Source organism: Diadema antillarum, unplaced genomic scaffold (assembly GCF_040938485.1).
Source record: "Diadema antillarum isolate AM-2024a unplaced genomic scaffold, OU_Dant_1.0 seq00002494_RagTag, whole genome shotgun sequence".
In the NCBI taxonomy this organism is placed as follows: Eukaryota; Metazoa; Echinodermata; class Echinoidea; order Diadematoida; family Diadematidae; genus Diadema; species Diadema antillarum.
In genome coordinates this window covers 1-25,484 of record NW_027273098.1, presented here as the reverse complement: position 1 = coordinate 25,484, position 25,484 = coordinate 1, and the positions used below count along the sequence as shown (strand labels likewise).

General features: G+C 38.4%; 1 protein-coding gene across 1 annotated transcript; it reads right to left on the bottom strand.

Moving 5' to 3' along the window:
* Window positions 1-7,266: 7,266 nt before the first annotated feature.
* Window positions 7,267-20,297, bottom strand: LOC139714883 (large ribosomal subunit protein bL28m-like). The gene is made up of 7 exons (XM_071626530.1): window positions 20,230-20,297; window positions 19,167-19,320; window positions 17,705-17,846; window positions 15,900-16,046; window positions 10,995-11,127; window positions 10,740-10,788; window positions 7,267-10,036 (listed from the first exon to the last, which is right to left on the bottom strand). Exons 1-7 carry the CDS (start codon window positions 20,264-20,266, stop codon window positions 9,973-9,975), a joined length of 726 nt encoding a protein of 241 aa, XP_071482631.1. The 5' UTR covers window positions 20,267-20,297; the 3' UTR covers window positions 7,267-9,972.
* Between the last annotated feature and the right edge of the window lie 5,187 nt (window positions 20,298-25,484).

Here is a 25,484-nt window from a genome sequence, read left to right as displayed (position 1 = left end):
GTCTACATCTCACCCGCCCGAAGAGAAATGAAGGGGCTTTCCCCGCTCCTGACTTTGATGGTATTTGTTGTCATGTAGTACACCTTGAAGCTCAGTTTAAGGTTTTGTTATGCATGTTTGTTGCTCTTATTCGTACTTGCAGAAGCCCTGTAGCAAGCATCGTCATGCTAAGCTGCATCGGACATTGATTGACACTGGTGCCGCTGTTGAGTTTGAGTGCATTTTCAGTGTAAAATTCCCTCTTTTTGTCATGTGATATTGTGACGTCAAGGTTTCTTTTAGGTAGGCTCTTGTGTGAGAGTGATAGATGCTTGCCAGTGAGAGAGGTCAAAGAATCATGTGCTGTCCATAGTTATGATATTTCTTTATGACACTTTTGTTCCCCTCATGGTCATCGAAGTAAATTTCATTTGCAGCAAGTAGTATTTTGTATGCATGACATGTTTGCAAAAGAAGTCTGATGAGGTATTTTATGCAAAAAGTCAGTTTGGGCAAAAAGGCGAATTGAATAGAGGGAATTTGATATGGAAAAAAAAGTGGCAAGTTTTCCATTTTTGTATTCATGTCTGTCTGAATTTTATCTTGAAGTAAGGGTAAAGATGCAACTTGAAAATAGTTGTCTGCGTTCAAGTTTTAAATAATATCGTGATATCCACCTTCAAAAATGATTACATAATTATAACACATGAATATGAGGTTAAGCTAGACTCTTGTCACCCTATAAGCTGCAGCAATGGTAGAAATCCATGTCACTTCCTTATTTGCCGTATTGTTATCCAAAGGTACTCATGGTGGTTTCGTAGTAAACATATAGCTTAGGAACTTCCAATTACCACCCCTTGTTCCTCTTTGTAAGCCTCGGTCGCATGGGTGACTCCGTTGATCACTGTGCAGAGTTGTGTGTGCATCGTCTTTTTGTTTTACTTTGCACTCAAACACAGTAAGGCAGACATCGAGCTCTGATGAACGGCATGAGAGCTATGAGATCCATCAGCAGTATGTGTTTAGCTCTGAGCATTTTGCAGAGTGCTCCTGATGTATGCAGTTGTAAGCAAGCAAGGGCAATGCACAGGGCAGTCACAAGCATGTCTCAGACTACCTCCATTCATGCAGTGCATTATTGTGTCACAACAGGGTTATGTTTATGATGCACAAAGAGTTAGATATGGTATCCCATTGAAGAAAACAAATTTAGGGTGGGGGGAATAAAGACGATTACCTGCTGGATAAATGATTATTTATTTGTTTATTCATTTTGCATTTCACAAGGATTGCCACAAGACATGATAGCCTGGGAGGATGGAGCATGCAAGGTCTTTGTCTAGAAAGTGTAACGATGGAAACTGACTGAATAATTTTTTAAAACTTTTCTATGTAGTTTCTGTAGTTAACTTAGATAAATTGTATTAAGATATCATTATAGATGTGCCAAAATGTGAAGATGGGAAAATGTGTGAAGAAACAGGCTGTTTTTGACTAAAAAGTTTGACTTGACAAAATAGAGGAGATATCCTTTAATGCCTGCTATATATCTGCACATACATGCAGATAGAACTGACATGCAGATGCATTGTGCTAATATTCTAAAGATTGCTTCTATGTATTTGTTTTGGATGGAGACCTCATTGCACGAGGTCTAGATCCCCTGTGTTTCATTTTCTCATGACTGTTTGAGACTGAATGTCACAATGTTCTTTCTAGGCCAAGATGAAAACTTTCCAAGACCCAGGTTGGGGCAGAGCTATGTAGGACTACTCTGAACCCCGCCCAGTGATGGGAAGACCGAGCGTAGGTCTGTACCCCAGTGGATCATAGCAACGACTGTGGTGCATGTAGTTGGACCAGACATCACAGCCTTCATTACCGTTCTCACTCTGGTGCTGACTTTCTTTTTTTTTCAAAAAAAAAAATGCGCTTGTAAGGCATCTCATGATCACCTTATCTATACTAGAATGACAAGTTATACAATGTACAGTGGGCTTGTGAGTGTGTATAGAATTATCGCGTAATCCGTTTTGTTCTGTGCATATTGTATCATGTCGTACCCACATGGAGATATGGTGTGAAGTTGTTCTAGAGCTGCTAGGCTGTTTCATCAATGTTTTATAGTTGGTATGTGTATTGTGAAAAACCACCGCGGCAAGTTAGTACAGGTATGTGTAAGTGAAAGAGATGAAAGCAATGTTGATTGGATGTCCAGATAAAGGATATGTGTTAACTATGCATTCGTGGAATTGACAGGTTCTGAATGCTATGCATTTAATGTCGCTTTTAAAGTAATACAGGGTAGTTTTTGACAGAAAGATAATGAAGATAAGCTACGACTTCTCCACTGCATTGAATAGATAGGTATGTGGTAACTGAAAAAGGATGATGGTGTGTGTGTTAAGTTATCTAGTTTTCTCTGACTATCACTTCTGATATGCATAGAATTATGCATAGAATTATGCATAGAATTATAAATGGCCTAGCAGACTGCATGTGATATTCTTTGTTTGGATTCTGTTTTTTGGGGGGTTTTTTTTTGGTTTTTTTTTTAATCATTTGAGATGGAATATTATTTTATCCTTGAATGTGTCTAACAGGTGGTCAAAAAAAAAATAACAGAAGAAGAGAGAAATATTGATAGATCAAGTTGTGTGCATATATTTGTGTATTACAGATGACTGTGTCCAAAAAAAGATTTGTGATTCACCAACCTTGATTCAGACAATTGACTCATACAAGTACTGCACCAACAAGAGTACATCTTGATATGAAAGCAAATTGATGGAGTTGAAAAGGTATCAGATTTGAATATTCTAGTGTTCTGAAAGCAGTGTCAAAAAATGCTAAAACATTCTGTAGATTTGTACAAAACACTGGGTAACAGGTTGCTGTAGTTTATATATTTTTACAGTTTGTTTTAGTAGCCCAGTTGTATTTATGCATACATGACATTTACCTTATATTCCAGAGTTGCATGGTTTACACTGCAATTATCAGGTTCTGAGCAAGATTGTATGAATAAGGGTAATGTGGATTTGCAGAGCAGTTATTTGGTGTATTTATTCTCTCAAAGACCAACAATCACTGTCACAGCCAGACTGTGGCTTGAAGATATAGAGGCTGGCCATTATTTGACATGTAAGAATGAACTTGGAAGGAAAGAAAATATATTTATGTGTGCTTGGGCTGATGCTTGTAATATATGCACAATGCAATTCATGTATTATGCAATGCATTTCGTTGTAGCCCCATGATGCAACTCACTTGTTATGTACTTGATAAGTTCTTTTCGCTTTTTTCCCCCGTGTACAGCCTTCTAAGCAATGAGGAGTGTGGACTGCATTGATATGATTGGTATGCAATGTAAGGTTATTTGCATACACAGGAATAAAACACATGCAGCACTTCAGAGATTGTGATACATGTACTTGGGACATCCCATATGTGTATAACATTGAGAGTGTTGTAGAAGGAATAGATGCAGAAAATACCTTTAAAAAAATAGACAATTGCATATAGCCAAACCTATGATATCATTGTGTAATGCTGTAACATTAAAGTGATATGCTGTTTGTGTTATACAATGGACATGATGTTTATAGCATCAGGTATGTGTACTTTAGTATCACTACAGAAAAGGTGTCCATGACAACCAACTTATTGGCTATGTATAATGATATTATTGTGGTGTTGTTTTTTTATACCACCATATCATTCCAAATTGTACTCCAGTTATAACACGATATTTAACACATGTAGGCAGTATTTATCACATACGTATATGCTGTGTAGCAGCTGCAGTGCTGCCCTCTGTCCTTGTGATGTCTGTAGTTGGATGATTTTCACCTCACGTCCTGAGATTATCCACTTTGGTTTGGATCAGGACCATTTGACCATGATTGTCCATGTAACAGGACTGGACAGTAATAACCTCATTCTTTGAATGGTGCCTTGTGCAAGACTGCACACAAAGTGTGCCTCCCTGTACTGGTAAAATATGGATTTTCTGATAGATAATGTTGTGATATCATTTACATTGCAATATTGCATTCTTTTCTTTATATTTGGAATACAATTATCCCAAGGCCTGTATTAAAGACCAGTCCTGTTCTGTTTATTTTCTTTATGCAAGCTATCTTTGTACTCTATACAAATCAGGGTGGAAAAGATGCAGTGTACGTTGTAGCTTTACTGCAGAACTCTTTCTTGCAACAGTAGTGCATCATGCAGTTATCGTGTGTCTTATATTGGACGAAGGCTGCCATTGACGCTCTAAGAGCGTTATACAGTCCAATCTCTTGTGACAATTCTGCTGGCAAGAAAGAAATGGTGTTTCATCATTTTGCATACAGTGATGCACAGAATATACCTTTTATAAGGGCATACTATTATTAAACCAAGAATCAAATTTACTTGAGACCAACTGTTGGCAAAGATAACTAGACACAGGTATCATAATTGTGTTGAATATTGACCTTTATGTTTTTAGTGCTAAGAGTGAATCAGATTTTGAGATTCAGCAAACTTAGCCTTAAAGTTTTTTTATTTTTGTTTTTTATTTTGCATCCCTTCTTTGAGTGAACTCTATGCAACTTTTATAGAAACATGTCCAATAATCAATAGTCAATCTGTGGACCCTGTATACATATACATCAACAAATATTTACATACAGCATGGATGCACCCATACATACACAGACATAGGCCTACCCTGGTACATTGTCACGTGTATGCACATCACAGTTCCATCGCCGTAAATAAGCACCGACTGTTCAGTGTTATCAAAGAGTATAGTCACAATAAAAATAATGGGCATACATACTCTGGTTGGACTCGAACCCATAACCTCCCGCTTGCTAGACAGGTATCCTATCCACTAGACTACCAAGCTTCCGCCAGAAAGCTAGTGATGGTTCTTATCCCTTATGGCAGCAGGTACTGTATATTTAGTCGAATTAATGAGTCTTGCATCAAGTTGTATTTATTGCAATTGATTGACAACTTGACACTAGAGTCACTGAACAGTCTATCAGGTTTATGAGGCTTAAGCTTTGATCTACTCGATGCATGCAGGGAAGTGGGAGTCACTCCACTACCTCCCTGGTACATATGTACATGTATTTGCTTTACAGGCTTTGTACATACTCTGTGGAGCACAAAAATCATGAGGCTAGTGTATTGACTGTATTTATCCGAACTTTGTTATGACATTGTATCAGGGTTAAAGAAAAAAAAAACTAAGTCAGTTTGAAGTTTTGTGGGCAGAAATTTCCCCATGCAGATCCCAGAGGGGGATGAGTTACGTTGCCTATGTATCTCTGTATCTGTTTACTGTAAAAGTGGATATTTTCGCGCAACTAGTTTTTGCGCTTGGCCGGGTCAGAAGAGTTTCGCGTGTTTTTAATTCCGCGGAATCGAGACATCACGCACAGGAACATATGGCAAGCAAAAATATTCGCGTGCTTTTATTTTCGCGCTAGGTTCTGGTTGCGCGAAATGCGCGAAAATTTCAACACCGCGAAAATTTCCACTTTTACAGTACTTTGTTTATGAAGTGCTGGTGGCCTGGTGAGTGAAGGATAAGGGTACCTGTCACTGTGCATGATGCATTTTCTACCTACCAACACGTTCACGTAAAACATCGCGTCAAAAAAAAAAAAATGGCACATAGGAATATAATACAATGTACAGTCAAACTGGTCTAAACTGGCCGCCTGCCTTCATGAGCAGTCACTACAAACTCTCAATAAGACGGCTTACACATACAGTTGCTGTTCCTTCTGTTTGTTGTGTATACGTTCATGACCTTTTTAGGATCAGCTAAAATATCAAATTAGAGTATAAGGAACTTAAAACAATTCGCTCTTCTTTTGCACCCATTTATTTCAGATTTGCAATTAGTACAGTATACTGTAATTTCTCATAATTTTTGCACGCCATGCTTACAGAATACAAATGTGTGATATTTACCATGTATCAAATGTTATGTGAAAGTTTGTTTGGCTGTCCACCTGGCTATAGTGGCCACCTGTCTATAACCAGTGGTGGATCGGGAGGGGGCACTGTGCGCTCGTCCCCTCATTATTTTTTGTTAAAACAGAAGAAATAAAAAGAAAATGCGGTTGCACATGAAAGTTAAACCAAAACAAATACCACCATGCAAACTATATTATGTGTTGTATGAATGTACACTGTATGTATGTCCTTTTGAATATCTTTCTTTGGGTCCCAGGTACCCAAATACACATGGTTACAAACCTGCCACAGTGGGTGTTTACCCCAAGAATGTTAAGGCCGATACCTGTTCAGTTATAGTGATTTAGTGTTTTTTATCACTTTTGCTCTGGAGTCCTGAATTACTTTGCAGTTTATCTTTTACAGCTCATAGTCAGGAGTCTAGTCTGATCAAGTGCTTTTATAGCCGCTGTTCATACAGTACTTCTATCAGGGTTCATGTGCTTTTACAGCTGTATGCCATAGCAACGATATTATGTTCTAAAATTGTATGTTTGCAATACGACATGTGTCAAGTACAAGAAAATGAAATGAATTTCAATTGAATTATGAATAATCCTAAATATGGCCACTAAGAAAGTAAAGAATGTTTTTAAGCAAGCAACCACTGGACCAATGGTTTTACTCTCCCTCCAAGGACAAATTATAGTCTGTTGATTGAGAATGCCAATGAACATCTGTTAAGACCAAATTCATTCCATCGTTCATAAACTTTAAACCTCATGTGCAAATGCAAAACATTGCTTGGGAATTCTGCAGTTCTGGCAGTTGTACACATTGCACAACCAAGAGGGTGATTAAATGTGTGTGTAATTTGTTTCTTCATTGTTCGAAACTTGAATGGAGTAAATGGACTACATGTAATTGGATCGATGCAGGCACCCATAATGACGATTATTCCCTATCCTGTTCTCAGGTGAATAGCAAATCTACTCCCAGTAACTCACCTCAGACATTTGTCTTAAGAATGCCAAAGAGTACACAGGTTTTGCCTGTGTGCACAGATTAAATTGTTCATGTCAGTCTGCATCCAAGAGCCATTGTGAACTGTTGGAAGTCTGACGAAATTGATGACTCCTTAACAATTGATAGTGACAGATCAAGTCACGATGGCAATTTGTTTTTAAAAGGGTATGAGTGTACAACCTGTGCGTGTATGTTCAGTGATATTGTAATGGTCTTATTATGAAATAAAGTACATGTAACTACACTGACAGATACAGCATTAGACTTCGTGTATTTTTGCTTTTATCCAGTCTCCTTTTATTTCTGTCTCTATAGGGACACATCAGTATTGCCCATTTTAACAGCATGTACACAAATTTATGACATTAACCTCAATCAACTTGTAGTACAGTCAACTTAAAAATAGGCCCTGGAGTAGTCCATAACATCTGCTCGTTTGATGCTCAGATAAACAAGTTTATTCCCAAATGTATTTTGTTCCTCCTTTCAAATTCATACAGAATTTGGAAGCTGTGACAGAATTCTCATACTGTACACACTGTTTACAGTTTTTCCTACCTCACAGAGATCATCTCGTAAAGAAACGAAAAAGTGTACCTAATCTTGCAAACCAGCAATACACTGTACGTGTAAAGCCTGCTGCACACTATACGACTCCCGACCTTACCACTAACAGACTTTGGATGCGGAATAAATCACAATAGCCTCAAACAGGCTTGTTTATTATACCCCCGTAGTTATGCAAGACACCAATGTGTTAATATAAGAAAAATGTGTTGCCATGGTAACCACTCATTTTTGTATCAAATTGAACCATTTAATCTATGAAGGTGAAATTTGGTGTGTATGATGCTCATTTAAGTGTAGTTTTGCAAAACGTCCTTTGTATTTGCATTGGACAATGCGTTGCCATGGTAACCGCATTTTTTTTTTTTTTAAATCCTGTGGAGTGAACTTCCTCCACAGTTTTCAAGCAATTAAAATCAAATTTGGTAGGCATTATGGCCCTGAGGTATAGATGTGGAACACATAATTTTTGTGTTTGTCACACAAACCGTTGCCATGGTAACCACAATTTTACCAAAACCTTGCAGATCAAATAACTTTTCCATCATTCAAGCAATTAAAGTCAAATTTAGTATGTATCATGATCTAGAAGTGTAGTTTTGCAAGACACCAATGTGTTAGTTTAAGGAAAATGTGTTGCCATGGTAACCACTCATTTTTGTATCAAAATAAACCATTCAAGCTATGTATGAAGGTCAAATTTGGTGTGTATGATGGTCTTTAAGTGTAGTGATGCTGGGGGAAAGCATGTTTCCATTTGCTGTAAGTTTTATACTCAGTGTCAACTCTGTAATTGTACAGTAAACTAAAATTATTCTGTTTCCAATTCGACAAATGCACAAACTTGGTATAAACGTCATTGCCCTCATGACATCACATACTATAAAGCAACACTAGGGGCGGGGGTATTAATCACCTTCAGTGATAATTCTAGTTTCAGATCCAAAGTCTGTCAGTCGTATAGACGTCAGTCGTATAGTGTGCGGCGGGCTTAACTTGATGTGTAAAGACCCACTTTGCAATGTGAACCGCCTTCATGAACTTGCAACAGCAGAAAAGGTGCAACACTTCTTTATACTTCATGGCGCAAGTTACCTACTACTGTAAAAGAGGAATTTTTGGGGGTGTTTAAATTTTCGCGAATTTCGCGCAACCAGAAACTAGTGCGAAAATAAAAGCACACAAATATTTTTGCTTGCCATATGTTCCTGTGCATGATGTCTAGATTCCGCGAAATCAAAAACACCGGAAACTCTTCTTGCCCGGCCAAGCGCGAAAAATTAGTCGCGCGAAAATATCCGCTTTTACAGTATCTCAATGTCAGGTGGGAGTTGAAAATGCCACACTTCACAACCACGGCACCACCTACGGTGTGGAGTGCAATTGATCATACACCGTGCAATTTAATTAAGTGACCAATCCAAAGAATCTCCCTCAACAGAAACAACTACCTGGTAATCTTGACAAACCTAAATGCATTTTAAACATCTGAGAATTGACATTCTGGCACAGAACTGGGCACACAGTTTCCTCTGTTTGAATGACTTTCATTTCGCATCTGCACATTGTCAGATTGTCAGACCTACTGCATTAAAAGCTACAGCCCAGAAGACTGGACGCAAGTGTGCTTCCTACTGTAACACCATTTTACATGGTCCTTGTCCGCATCTTTGAGAAGAATCTACAGAGGAACTGAGAAATTAAATTTCGTTTTTGGTTAGGCGTTACTAGTCGATACTTCAAGCAATTTCCATGTTACCATAATTGAATGTCAAAGATACACCATAGATGCAGTTAATTTCTAAAAAGGATTACTGTAGAAATGTATAAAGGCCCATCTGTGAGACTGCAGTTGGACTCCAGCCCTTACTATTATCATTATGCACAAAGTTAAAAGTTCTGGTTTAACCTGTAGGGGACGCACTGATTTTGCTGTCACACACATTTCCTATAGACATCTGCCCGAGTATACAGTGTACTTGGGATTGGTCTCCAATGGGTTAACAAGCATAAGTTCAGTAACATGCTACAACAGAATTGCTTCCCAAGTATGAGCTGCACAAAGAATGCTCTTGTACATTGTACGGCATGGTGATGGTTTATAGAGCATGGCAGGGCCCTCTTTCTATCCCGTGATAAACAAACCAGATGGAAGCACGTCATCCGGACAAACTACCGCATCATCTTCCACAGGCATGGAAATGTTGTCCAGCTTGGCTCAGCTGTCGGAGACCGTAGCATCACTCTCCACAAGTCAATCGGCTGTCACACAGAATTTTCCAGGTACATACATTCTGGCTCACACATCTCACATCATAAAGTCATTAGTGAGACTGATGCTTGCGATTTCTAGCACACTCCACAGTGTAGTCCCAGTTCTTATTCTCTTGATTTCTTTAAAAAACAATGTCACTAATGTCACAGATCCTGCCGAGGTCATACTCTTGTACCTTCATCCTTCCCTGATCCACCTAACAGCCTCTGTAGAAACGGCTTGGCTCTGTGAATGAAAATGATGGACAAACACATAATGACTGGAGTCTGAAATACAGTGGACTCCCATTATAACAAAGTCCTCAGGACTGGCAATTTTCTTTCTTTATATCAAAATTTTGTTATAACCAAACATGTAAACAATAAAAAACATGAAGCAGGTAATTTTAAAGTCTGAATTTCTACTTCGTTGTAACCGGAATTTCATTGTAACCGTGTTTGTTATAACGGGAGTGCACTGTAATGAATTTCTGCTACATAATAAGCGTACATCTTTGTGGGATAAAGACTAAAAGGAGCCCAACTGAAAAAATAAAATGATACGGTTGTGTGCGAGACATGAATTTGACTACTAGCACAATAAAGTCCCTACATCCACGAAATTAAGAGATGTTATGCACACGGTAATAACTTCTCATGCATTATTTGTGCAAATATTTGCTTCGTTGAAGACTGCTGACTTGAAGAACATCCTTTTTCTCTTTTTGCGACAGTTTTATTGATTTGACATTCTATCTTATTATCTTGAAGGATTTCAATGTTTGTTTTTAAAAGAGAGCAAAGTCGATACGGCAGCAAACATTTTCTGATTAAATCGACTTTAACAAACATAATTTATCACATATTCGTAGACACACCTACCCTTGGCAATGATTTTAAGTTAAAGACTGAGAACAATATGATGGTATGCAACAACAACTTATACTCACTTCTCTTCATCTTCTTTACTGAAAGTGTACAGACCATCTCCTTGTTGCTCTGTACAAGTAAAGAGAGAGAGAGGCAGGAATGGGTTAAAAAACATGGTTGATAAAATATTTATAAATGCATGCTCTGGGAATAAAGGTAGACTTCACCACTCGTCCATGATTCAAGTTCATAGAACATTTAACAGCATTGAAACAATATGGCAGTATTCACAACCAAAATGCCTCAATTGAGGTCAGGTGAAGACTTAAACGTACCTCTGAGTTCTGCTACCAGTTCCTCGGTATAAACATCCTTCAGCGGCCTGATGGGATTAGCTAATCTCTCGATCTCTCTCTGCTTAGCAAAGGCTTCTGCAGGAGTGAGTCCGACCCACTCAGCTTCTTCCTTCTGAAGGTCAGAAAATGAATGATAAGGAAACATTGTATCAGACTGGCTTATTCCACAGAATACCAGCTAAAGCTGAAATACCAGACATAAAATAATTATACAGCTGACATAGAGTAATTTAAGTGCCATCCACATACAGATAACCAGGATTTCTTTGCCTTACATTTTCATGTGATCACCACATTCCACACCACCCAGGCACTCACTGATCATGACCTTTGACCTTGATATTTCCATATGACTTTTCTAGCTAGAATTATGGCTGAAGAATGACAATTTGGTCCTCAACCTTACATTCCCCTTAATTTCATTTTAATTGAGCACTTTGTTTTCATACATTATATCTCATATTCATAAAATGTGCACTGTACCAGATGTTCACAGGCAATATACGAGTCCTCAAATAAATTATACAGAGGAATCCCGTTATAACGAGATCATCGGTTCCGGGTGATTTTTCTCGTTATATCTGGATCCTCGTTGTATCCGAACACTTGTGGAATTTTTACTTTACATAAACATGCTCTGTTAAAATTGGGTTACATGCATCAAATAATATGACGACGTCATATTGATGAACAGAAAAACAAGAAAAGCGACAGGAAAATGCGAGAGCATTCTCGCGATAATTACACATTATAATTTTTTTTTCTCTACGCTTGTTATCGAATATATCAGATTTGACAAATGATATAATCGTGTCGTAGATGGGGCCTGCCTTTTGTTAGAATCCTTATGCTCAATCTGCACATCTGGGAAGAGAGAGAGATGAAGCAAAATTTATGCAACTAAAGGTAAGGCAATCGCCCAATCAACGCTGCGTTTAGCGTAACTCGCGTGGATGAAAGCTGTGAGTAAAATCCGAATTTATCTTTCATTCTATGACAAATTATTGATGTAAAGCACGTGTATTATGGAGAAAGTTTGCACCGCAATCTATACTCTCGTTTTTTATTTCCTCCAGGGAATCTGTGCCCAACATCCTATTCATTCTCTCACTTTTACTGTACAGTGCGATGCGCGAAACGCGTGATGACTTTTACTGCAAGAGCGCCATGTGCTTCCAGCTTCCCCGTTGCGATGCATCAGGTTGAATGGGTGCTTTGCGTGAATGTTTTACCCGACGAGATTTACAGTTGAATACCGTTTACGAAAACAAAAACCAGCATCGGGTAACTGTGGATTGCAAAATCGACTGAAATAGTACTTGTATTTCGATAAGCTAGAGTTGGGTTTATAGTGACCTCGTCTACAGCCACTCTGTCTATTTTCCAATTGGTCTACTGGCAAATCGTCTATTACCGATTCGTCTAATACCCATTTGGTTTACAACTTGTTTTGTCTAGTACACATATTGTCTAGTAGTCACTTTGCCCACTACCCGTACTGTCTAATACCCAACTGAGGAGCATTTCGTCTACTGAGCAATTGATCTAATAGCCAAGTCGTCTATACTCACAATGTCTACTTGTCATGTCGTCTTATATTCATTTCGCCTACTGCCACTTTGTCTACTCCCACCTCGTCTACAAGTCATCTCATCTACATTCACTTTGTCTAGTTTTCATATGTGACCCGCTACAACAAAATGGTCTTAAAGTCGCGCACGGTCGAAGCCGTGAAAATCAAGTTTGAAGTCAGAGCTTCAAAATTGGTCAAAACTTACGATTTTCTGAATTTGACATATTATTAGAGTCTGACATGTCTTCTATCATCTGTCGAAATTTTGAAGCAAAATGATGAAAGGAAAGACCAAAAAATAATGTTTTTCTGGGCCATGTTTTTTTTGGCGTTTCAACGAAGCAGAAACTGGTTCGAACATTTGGAGTGAGCGCCACACATAGGCTCCGCCACTAACAACGACCAGAGTGATCTCATTGGTCAGTTTGCTGCTTGCCGCTAACCGAAGCGTGAAGCTCGCACACTGCCCAGTCGACTGGTGCGTGCTGGCGGGGTGCGCTATGCCCAGCCGCTTCTCCTGCCATCCTGGTCACTGATTGGTCGGTGAGGAGACCGCCGATGCTGTGTTTGAATGAGCATTTCGGGGGTTGCAAAGGCTTACCTTCTATTGTTCGGAGGTGAAAACTAACTTGCGTGTCCTTTGATCGTGATTGCGTCGCAAGGAGAACTTTTAGGGCGCTTTTCTCGAAACAGTGATTTCCCAGACGTATCGACATGCTCTCTTTTAAACATCGATATCTCCGCAGCCGATTATTTTTATATGATGTGTTATGTATCAATTTAAAGCAGAAAGATTAGGGATTTGTGTCATGCAATTTTCAAATAATCGACCTCGCCCGACTTTAGGATCATTTTGTTGTAGCGGGTCACATATCGTCCAACTCTTAGTTCGTCTATACCCAATATGGTCTATACACATCTGGTCTACACCCAACTGGTCTACACCCAACTGGTCTACTCCCAACTGGTCTACACCCAACTGGTCTATACCAGTGGACCAGTTGGGAGTAGACCAGTTGGGAGTAGACCAGTTGGGAGTAGACCAGTTGGGAGTAGACTAACTGGTTATTAGACTAATTGAGTATTGTTTTTTGTTTGATAGATACTTTATTTTCTGCAAATCAATATACATAAGTTACATAATCATGAAAATGCAGGAAATATACAAAGTAAATTAAACGCAAAGTCGTTTGACTTGCATAAACCAAGATACATACTAAGTACATAATCATGAACACGTAGGACATATGTAAAGTAAATTTAACACAGTCTTTTGACTTGCATAAACAACGATATGAAAGAAATTTAATATACAGTATGCATGTCTATGCAGCAGTGATAAGAATAACATTTATAGTTAAGAAACGATTATGCAGAGGGCCGCCATTATAAGCATTGCTTGAAAAGATGGCCGGCCCGAGGAAAAGATAAGGACGTACTAAATTCGTAACAATATAAATTCTGCTGCGAAGGTAGCAGGGGAAAATAAACTCTGGTGTGCGATGGTGGTGGTGGTGAATGTGTGTGCAGGTGCTTGAGGGTGCACAATAGCAGATAGGCTGGAATTTAGAATAGTGAAATTGGTTTACTGAAAGAGGGGACGATATGCGCTGTTGCTATCAGGAGACCAACATTAGTTACAGGTTTATATAATTTATTTGTTTTTAGTTCATATTTGAAATATACTGTAATAAAATGTACTTCTTTAAGTTTGCTTTAAATGAAAACAAGGAGGCACACTGTTTCAGCTCCTCAGGAAGAGTGTTCCATGTATCCGGACAGACAAGGTGGATGTAGACCAATTGGCTATTAGACAAACTGAGCTGTAGACTATTTTATTCATAGACCTAATGATTAATAGACGAAATGGTCAATAGACATAATGGGTATTAGACAAAATGTGACTTAGACAAATTAGAGATTAGATTAAATGGTTAGTAGACGAAATGGCAATTAGACTAATTGGCATATAGACAAAATGGTTGGTAGACGAGTTGGTAGTAGACGAAGCGAGTTTAGACGAGATGGCATTAGACTAGGTGAACAGTGGACAGTGTGGTTGTAGACGAGGTGCCAGTTTACCTAGAGTTGAGTTAATTAAAATTTTAGTATACGACCCTATCGTATTTTAATTTTCACAGCTAATTCAATTTATCTTATAATCAAAGTTACGTAAATGGGTATCTAACTGAGCGGCTAATGTTTGCGAAAGCAGCGAATAACAGCAGATTCTAACTTTCGTCAGGGCTCGGTAACAGTTGCGATCAAATTCAAAAACAGTTTTCCGTTTTACAATTAGTTTTTCTTATCGCAAAGGATTTTTGAACATGTTCAAAATTTCTCCCAAAACTTACAATTCGCTGCGTTCGCCGCTCACAGCTAGATACCCCCGTTACATATCTTTGGAAACATTTTGGATACGTAAATACATGTACACCATTTTTTCTTGTTCAAGCCATTAAAGAACGTTAATTTGAATTGTAGCGTTTGTGATAACATTTCGGCATAAATAGCGAAGGCTTGAACTTGCGGCGCGTGCTCCTTGATTGCGTTCTGTTTGGCACTGGCAGATGTTAGTCTGCTTGCACGCAACGATAATTCAGACAATTCACGGAGAATTAACCTTTTCTGGTTTTGAAATAGTGCATGATTTTGCCCGTTGTTAAGTTCGGTTTCTAAAAAAAAAAAGTTGTTATATCCGCACAAATTCGTCTTTGTTTTTCTTTGTTTTTAGGCCCGAAAATTATCTCGCAATAACCGGAACTCTGAATCTCCATAGGTTAACACGCAAATTTATTTGGGACCGGACGATTTATCTCGTTATAAGCGGATTCTCGTTGATTCCGATCTCGTTATAACGGGATTCCCCTGTATTAACTATTTTGCAACTGTTATTTCTTACTCTGAAGGGAGCTGTAATTTCAATCTAACATGAATTATAATACAACTATATTTTCCTACTTGGCTGTCATTTGGATGGAATTCTTGAATTCATAAAAACAGAATAAGACAAGATTTTTTTCTTAAACTGCTCTTTCACTATGGCACCAGAAAAGCTGGTAAACAGACACTGCCCAAGTTTACAGCGAGTAATCCCCATTTCTAGAGCATAATACAGCCACATGCACTTTACGATTTAAGAGAACGTTTGACATTTAATACCAAGTCAAAATGCAAGAACTGTAAAAACAGACACTGCAGCACGCACACAAACACCAACAAACACACATACAAACCCCCTTGCACATCCACACACATACACACATGCCAATGCACACTCTTTTGAAGCTGAGCCAACTCTGAATACTCACTGGGATGACAAATTTCTGGTACTTCTTCAAAATTTTCTCCCTCTTTGCTGGGTCATCCGGGTACATATCCTCAGGGCTGGTCAGCCTCAACAGTAGATGTCTCTTGATTATCATCCCAACTAGAGAGTGAAGCTCCTCTGCTGGAGTCTGGAAGAGGGTGGAGGGGGGATCCAAAGAGAGTTCATGTATCGCGTAACAACATTTAGCACACATGTCCTGGGCCCAATGCCATACACGGATTTGCCATCATTAGAAGTCTCAGTGCTTGTAGTCACCATAGCAACAACTGAAACGCGGGGGGGGGGGGGGGGGGGGGGGGGGGGGGAGCACCAAGCTGTTGTTGCTTATTTTTCTGTGGTAACTGCATTTCTTGAAGTCAACAATAATGTTACTGTTGTAGATTACTTCAAGCACAAGTCAAGCTGTGCTCCTGGATGACAATACTTGTCAATATTCTTGAGTTTGCACAAATTAATTTCAATCTATTATGAGTACTTCACTGCATGAAAACACTGGAGTTTACTATCGTTTTGTCAGATGAAATTTGTTGCCAAAAATGATAGCAGAAAGCTAGGCAGTTTTTCCTTTCTTTTAAAAAGTTGAAAGCTGTAAAAACATCTTCAAAGTGTATGATAAGTGATACAAGTGCATACAATGACAGACAAACTATGACTCGTGCAGTCCAGTGTTAAAAAGTCAATGATTCTTGTCATTCATTTGTCAGCTAGAGTAATACACATCTGTATTTGCAAATTATGAAGTCTCTCTAGCCTGATCTATAATTTAGTCACTCACCCCCTTTTTTTTTAATCTTTTACTGGCAAGGCTACTGCAAAGTTTATCTGATATATAATATCATCACATGTACATATATACATATATATATATATATATATATATATATATATATATACATATACATATACATTTATATATATATATATATATATATATATATATATATATATATATACATATACATATACATTTATATATATATATATATATATATATATATATATATATATATATATACATATACATATATATATACATATATATATATATATATATATATATATATATATATACAGTCAAACCTGTCTATAGCGGCCACCCAAGGGAAACGAAAAAAGTGACCGTTATAGACAGGTGGCCGCTATGGACAGGTTATCCAACTATATGTGTGAATTGCCTATACATGTACACGTCCATGTATCATCGTTGTATACATCTTTAAGTACATAGTGTACATGTACATGCGTTCGTATGCACACGTGTGTTTCATGTATTGAACAATGCCGTGTTTATGAAATTGTTGCACAGTAGCATGTTGTACAGTCGTGAAGAAAGCTTAACACTAGCGCATCATAATGACTGAATAAGTGATGAATACAGCGGTGGCGATCACTTAACGTCGCCCATGAATGACTGACACGGCCACAAATCAGGAAAAATACGCTGAATTACACGCTCTGTGGCCGCTATAAACAGGTTAAAATCTACCGCGGGAAACAAAATTTGTGGCCGCTGGCCGCGTTAGACAGGACAGGTGGCCGTTATACACAGGGTCTTCAACAGGGCTTTTCTCTCGGGGGGATTTTTCAGTGGCCGCTATAGACAGGTGGCCGCTATAGACAGGTGACCGCTAAGGCAGGTTTGACTGTATATATATATATATATATTATATATATATATATATATATATATATATATATATATATATATATATATATATACATATTGTATATATATACAAATCACATTTAATTTGGCCACTTTATTTGAGGCTTTAAAAATCTCACCTTCAGGATATAGAAATCAAAGCCAAAAGCATCATCAATCAAGTCTAGCACCCTGTTAGTGGTCTCCAGTTCAAATTCCTTGTCCAGGATCTCACTGTAGAATTTCCTCTTGGTGATGAAAGGCTTCCATACTTTCTTCACCCTTGAGATGTATAAAAAAATAATAAATAAAAGAAGAGATAATATTTACATGAGCTTGAGTATGAATGAAAAATAATGGCATTCATGAAGGAATCTATTATTTGATACTTGTTCAAACTCTACTTTATAAATATACTGTAAATATAATAGACACAATTACAGATATATATTAAATAAATACAATGTCTGTCTGCCATCTCAAATCTTTCTTTCATGATCTTTTTAAAAAAGACAAAAAAAAAAAAAAAACAACCACAAACACTCAATGGATATTCTCAGTGCCAGGCCCAGTTATGCAACATGATGTATATGTGTGCTGATAAGATTTGGGATAAGATCCCTAAAGGGGGCATCCAACTGAGTGGCAAATGTTTGCAAACAAAGCAAATTCTAGGGAATTTTAGGTTTCACCAGGGTTCATTAACAGTTGCAATCAAATTGGTACACTGTTGCAATCAAATTCGCAAACAATTTTCATTGTCGTAAACGGCTTTCTTGTCGCAAAGAAATGTTTAACATGTTTACCAATTTGATTGCAACTGTTAATGAACCCTGAAATTCCCTAGAATTTGCTGCTCAGTGAGATACTCCCTTTAGGGGTAAGATTGTGCTATTTCTAATTAGTGGAAAGGGTTCCTTAAGTTTATGGGGCTAGACTTATGTGAGATCTTACTAGAAATCTAATAAATAGGTAGGTAGGTGATGAGAACTAAGCTATACAAAGAATGATATGTATCTAAACAGCCTCCTAAAAAGTTGATATTCATATTGGAGAATGATATTTCTTTCTTCTTTACAACATATTTGGGTGAGTTTAAATTGAGAAAAAAAAAGTTAAATGTAACATTACAACCACCATCACTATATCATGTCTACAATATAGAATCAAAAATCGCTCCCAAGCTTTTGATCAAAGACCCTTTTAGTGTTCTTACAAGGCACTTGTTTCTTTTAAATCTCAGATGCAAAACCACCCAACATATTACTTTCAAGGGTCTCTAATTAAAGAACATTCAACAATCAAACCTGTCTGTAGTGGCCACCCAAGGGAGATTAAAAAAGTGGCCATTGTAGACTGACAGGTGGCCACTGTAGACAGAGTCGCTAACATGGCTTTTCCCTTGGAGGAATTGTGTTTAGTTGTCGTATAGGGCAGGTGGCCGCTATAGACAGTTATACTCTGGCTATAAGAATATCATATCATTTATGTACAGCACAGAGGACAATTAAAAATGGAGTGCTGTGTGCCCAGATGTAAGTTGCTCCTGATATGTACTGCATAACTACTGGCCTTTGTCTATGCAAATAGTGGATAACATACCTTACACCCTTGGTTTCTTTTGACTTCCTGTAGCCAATGATCTCTCCTTCTCCACCCCACAGACCAAACTGAGACTCTGGAGGATGGTGGACTTGGATGGGAACTCGATTAACTCTCTTTCTGTCACCTGTCACAGGATCCTTCTCCCAGTCCACTGGATCACACATGTGATAAACAATAGCAAATAACCATACAAGCAATACTACTGGAAAGCAATTATAATGATTTAAAATGTAAATGATGACATGGAAGATGGAGAATGAGAACAGATAGAAGAATAAGAGGAGTAAGAAGGATAAAACAAAAGTAGGATAAAGTAAAGGTGGTGTTTCCACAATTTTCAATGAAACACTACATCCCCAATGCATAGTAATGACAGCTGTACTGCTGCAGAGATCAGTCTCAGTGTGAGCTTACCCCTCCACATACTAGTCAGGGCCGGCGCAGTATTTTCAAAAGTGTGGGGGCCCACTTCCGGGTTTCATGAGCTAACAAGCAAAAAAAAAAAAAAAAAAAAAAGGTCCTCAGCTCATCTCTCCCCGTCCCCGTCTACTTCCGGGTTTCTTCAGCTGACAAGCAAAAGAAAAAACCAAAAATACAAAACAACAAAAGGTCCTCAGCTCATCTCTCCCCGTCCACGTCCGGGTTTCTTCAGCTAACAAGCAAAAAAAAAAAAAAAAAAAAAAAAAAAAAAGGTCCTCAGCTCATTCTCTCCCCTCCCATTTTAGTGCCACTTATGTACTTCCGGGTTGAAAAAAGTGTGGGGGCCCAAAGTGATGACACCTTATGTATTCCTTTGTATGGTGCACAAACAGTGTGGAGGCCCGAGCCCCCACAGCTGCGCTGCCCCTGCTAGTTACTACCTATACATTCCATGAGAGATAGCATTCCCTGTTTTATGCACTTTGGGAAAATTACAACAGCAAGGCAAAGCTCTGGAAGACACTCTCACAGCAACTCTGTCCAGTTCAGTTTTTAAAGGGTGTGTACAATTCTGGTTGAGGTGACACACAATAACAATAACACACAAAACAAAACAACTTTCCATCAAGATGTTACCTACCTCCCTTGTCTTTCCAGTGTATTGCAGGACCTTGCATGCCTATTCTGTTCCACTTGAAGTAGGCTTCAGGCAAGCGAGAACCAACCCCTTCTTGATAGATTGCCTGAATTGAAAGAGAAATTCTTATTAAAAAGGGGCCATCACATTAAGAAATTCATTTTACTGATGCGAATAATACAGTATAGTGTACTCTGAGGAGATGCTTTTGTTATTTCACTATTTGCTTCTGCAAAGGCAGTAATTTAGCACAAATATGGTTATAACAAAATTCCGGTAATAACAAAATAAAACTCCAGGTTGCAAAATTATTGGCTCTTAGATGTTTTTTCATTGTTTATTTGTTCCATATATAACCAAATTTTGATATAACAAAAGAAAACTGCCGGTCGCAAGGACTTCATTATAACGGGCATCTACTGTATAATTTGACAATGATTCTGAAACTCTAACTCAATCTAGGATCTTACAGCACCACTAAGTTCTACACTACAGCATGAAATACAAAGTGTAGGAGTCTATATCATACGATATACATCAAAATTATGTAATTTACCCCCACACATAAAGGGCCAAGCCCCAACCCTATTTCAACTGGAGGGGTCAAATTGACCCCCCTCGACGTTTCGCATCACCATTCCGCAACGCTCAAAGATTTTGCCGCGTCGTTTCCTGACTTTTTTCATTGAAGTCTCCCGCAAATTTTGAGACCAAATTTGCGACGTCCGGGTACACCGGGATAAACAAAAACAAAAAAACTCTTGCTTCTATTCTATGTTTTGAGTTTGTAATCAGACCCAATATGATCATGACACGAGTCACAGCATGACTTTGGCCCAACACCTCCTTGTCAGTTGATCTCCAAACATGCACAAACTCACTTTACATACAGTATCAAACAACTACAAATATTTGCATCTGGATGAGACCCAAGTCCAGTAAAAATGAAATTTTGAACATTTTTACATTTTTACACTTATTTGAATATGTTGATTGCAGCTAGAACTTTCACTCTGCGATAAATTAATCGCACAGGAGCAGGTAGAGGGCGCAGTATGGTAAGAAGAACACATTCACGGCACAGCAGCCAATGCTGCGATTGATCTAAATGGAGCAATCTCATAGTGATCACAGCAAGTTCTTCTATGGTATCTTTAAAAAGATAAAAACCTGTTTTCCGCCTTTCCCTCAGCATATCTCTGAGTCTGGTGGTAGCCACTGATTGAGGCTTGGGGTTCTTCGTGTTGTGTGTGTGTGTGTGTGTGTGTGTGTGTGTGTGTGTGTGTGTGTGTGTATGTGTGTGTGAATGAAAGAAGATTGTGAAATATGTGGATCTTTAAGACAAGGGCAAAAGAATATAAACAGAAAGGACAGGAAAAAGTGGGAAAAGAAATGAATGAAAAGGCACTAAAAAGGTAAACTGGGGAAAAATGAAACAAATTGTTTGCACAATAGAAAGTACGCTTAAAATGAAAACAAAAGATAATGGAGGAAAGAAAGAAGATAAACTTGCATTATACATGTTGTAAAGAAAGCAAGGGACATACAGATATGGGTCTACCCATGTTTGAAGAGAGGAAAGCAAAGGAAAAAATAAAGATTGAATAAAAAAAGCACTAGGTAGAATAACAGAATGAGAGATGAATCAAAACTGGGTGAGAGCTATGATGAATAGGAAGGGAAAAAACAATTATACAGGTTGAAAAGGAAATAAAGAAAAGCATGCATCAGAATGAAACATATTGAACAAGATATTAGACAGAGAGGTAAAAAGGAAAGTAAGGTAGATAGAGGGAAAATAACCCATGAAGGAAACAAAGAACAATTACGCAGAAAGTAATATAAAATTGAGAAAGTTGGAGAAGAGGAAACCCACAAAGAAATTATTGAAAGGAAGGAAAGGGAAATTTAGGAATACCTGAGAATGAAAGACAAGGGTGAAAGAATATCAAACAGAAAGGACAGCAAAAGGGGGAAAGGAAATGAATGAAAAGACAACAAAAAGGTAAACTGGGGGAAAATGAAACAATGGTTTTACACAATAGAAACATGCTTAAAATGAAAACAAAAGCTAATGGAAGGAAAGAAGGAAGAGAAACTTGCATTATAAAAGAAAGCAAGGGACATTTTTATATGAATATATATTTGAAGAGAGGAAAGCAAAGGAAAAAAAAAGATTGAAAACAAAAAAGCATTAGGTAGAATGACAGAATGAGAGATGAATCAAAATTGGGGGAGAGCCAAGATGAACAGGAAGGAAAGAAAGACCACAGATTGAAAACGATATATTTATAAAGAAAAGGATACATCAGAAAGAAACATAAGAACAAGATATTAGAGAGGAAAGAAAGGAAAGGTAGATGGAGGGAAAATAACCCATGAAGGAAACAAAGAACAATTAGGCAGAAAGCAAGATTATAGGAAATTGAGAAAGTTACACAAGAAGAAACCCACAAAGAAATGATTGACAAGAAGCAAGGAAAGGGAAATTCAGGAATACTTAAAAATGGAAGAAGAAAAGATAGAAAAGAAAGAGAAAGATATATATTGTAAGTGGCTGAAAACACACGTGCATGCGTTCAACTGCTTTGTATCGAACTTGAAGCTACAAGCGCTACCGCAAGACTTGGTTTGCCGTGGAAAAGAAAAAAACACATTCTCTAGAGCTTTTCAAAGACACCATAGAAAAGGCCACTGTGACCACAAAATTCAGACCAAAAGATTGACCCTTTAGTGCATGCAATGAACATATTCGCACTACGCCAGTTGCTTGTATACAGTGAGAGCAGCATTTCAAGAGAAAGCTTATGGTCAAAAAATGGGTAACTTGCTTTAATCGTAATGTTATGGTCTGTGTGTAACCGTTGACAGAGCATCCCTACAGGAGCGAGCATCATAGCCTTCGTAGCCTTCATAGCCAGACGCAGTCTCCGCGGAACATATCCCCGATACTAATATATTAGTTACTCCCTGCTTGTTCACGAAATACAGGCAAATATCTATGAACTGGTGCCCCGCAAGTCACTGTACAGGCATGCTAACCTGGAAACATTAAACTGCACATTACTTGAATATGAGACCATTCTGAAGCAAACAATTTTCACACAACAATAGATATACAGTTAAACTCGCCTAAAGTCGACGTCGCATATGTCGAATAATCGCGCAAGTCGAAGATTTTAAAAAGTCCCGATTTTTCCCCATTGACTTACGTGTATTAATTCACTCACAAGTCGAATTTTTTAAGTCGAATACTCGCCTACGTCGATGAAATTCCAAGAACACTTTCACGGAAAAACCATTGAATTCACCTTGCCTAAGTCGAATAAGATTTTATTGTGTAATAAATCATTGTCAAAATCATGAGACGCCAGTTTTTGTTTACATACAGTATATACCAAAAGAAACTTTGCGTTAAATACATTAACGTTTCATTTACGCAAGCGGTTTCACCTGAATCGTTATTAACGCAAACTAACGATCGGGAAAATTAACGTTTGTAGTAACGATGAGTAACAATCCCAAGCGCAAATTAACGATGTTTCGTTGACATTAACGATAGTAACGCAAGAACTCACGCGAGATTTTGGTTTCCGTTACCCAGACCTGGTGAAAGGACGACGTATCGCCTCTGCCGAGTGTAGCGATCTATGCCTTATATACTTAGCGGAGTCTTTTCGCGAATCGTATCACGATTTCGTGAATGGCCAATATGCGACCGGGGTCACCAAAAACGCACGCCGTGCCAATAACAACAACAAAAAAGCCCGATGTTTGCCTTCAGTTTTGGAAATGAACAGCGGTAACAATCGGCTCCATAAGATGCTAGAATAAATGTCAGATGTTTGCTCTTAATTTTGGAAATGAATAACGGTAATATTCAATGTGGATAAAGCGTCTTGCTGAAGGGCAAATATCGGGCACACCGCTCCAGCTCTCAGCTCCAAAGTAGACAACATATACACGTGTATGCGTGGTGTAACTGTAAGTCGATTTTTTTTCGACTTACGCACAAGTCGAAACTCGCCTAAGTCGATGTGTTTTGCTCAGTCGCAAGAAGATCGACTTATGCGAGTTTAACTGTATAATGTACTCTTAAATGAATCCCAAAAGGATTGGAACAATCATCCCCCAGCATTCCCACTGATTCCCACTGATCTGTTACTAGCCATCCCCTTTAATTATAAATACAACCCTACCTAACCCTAAACCCCAACCCTAACCTTGCTTACTACTTGTAATGCACAGGTGTACGCGCACTGCGGTGGGGCCTATTTCACGATTTTGCCGCACTGCATTTGCTGCATTAATAGTAATAACGTTAGTAAATATCATTCACACCCCTTTCATATTGGCATCCTCGGATGTCACGCCAGACTTTGAGTCTGTGATGAACATGGCCTGACTGCATGCCCTCCCAAATCCAAATGTAAACACGAGGTACAGCCCATTAGTAGGGTACCTAAGGGGGGTCACCGTGGCCCCCCCCCCCCCCCCCCCCCGGACTCCTCGAAACTTACATTTTCAGGATCCTCAAGACATACCGAAACATAATCAAAATGTTAACAGGAACAAAAAGTGGCTGTTCTAGGTGAAATTTAACCCTTAAAGGGCCTGCCGGACTTTTTTGGCTATGCTCAGACCGGAGGGGGGTGGATTCGGCCCCCCCCCCCCCAAGATCTCGGCCATCAGTGGTGCAATCGCGATGAAATTTCACATGTGTGAGACCCACGTCATAATCTACAAGATTGTGTCATAAGATTTTTTGAAATAATCAATTTCTAATTTTAATTAATTAATCAATTATGCAAATTAAGCTCAAGATCATATTTTGGCCTAATCAAAAGCATTGAGAGTCTAAATTTTGATCTGTAAATCTGTTTCAGCATATTTAACAATTGTACATCACAAAAACTTCCAAAGCTCATTTCGATTCTTATGTATTCTATTGTTTTCAAAATTTCTTTTGTATTTCTTTGTTTTTCAACTCTTGTTTTTTTCTTTTTTTCGATTGGAAATTGTCACTGACCACTTTTCTACCATAATTACAGTGGCGGATCTACGGGGGGGTTTAGGGGGTTTAAACCCCCCCCCCCCCCCTTGGGCTGCCAAGTAAAAAATATAATGTGCATAGGAAAATGCCACCATAATGTCCAGAGGCATACAATTTAATTTCCAAAGCGAAAGATATAGCTACAAACGGGAGTTTTTGGACTGTAACATGTCAAAATTTTCAAGCTCGCTCGCTTCGCTCGCTC

Coding starts and splice junctions, on each gene's coding strand:
- LOC139714883 (XM_071626530.1), bottom strand. CDS start 20,266: ATGCAAGGTCCTGCAATACACTGGAAAGACAAGGGAG. Junction 10,789..10,994: donor ACTGGTAGCAGAACTCAGAG/GTACGTTTAAGT, acceptor TTACTTGTACAG/AGCAACAAGGAGATGGTCTG. Junction 10,037..10,739: donor AGTAAAGAAGATGAAGAGAA/GTGAGTATAAGT, acceptor TTTCATTCACAG/AGCCAAGCCGTTTCTACAGA.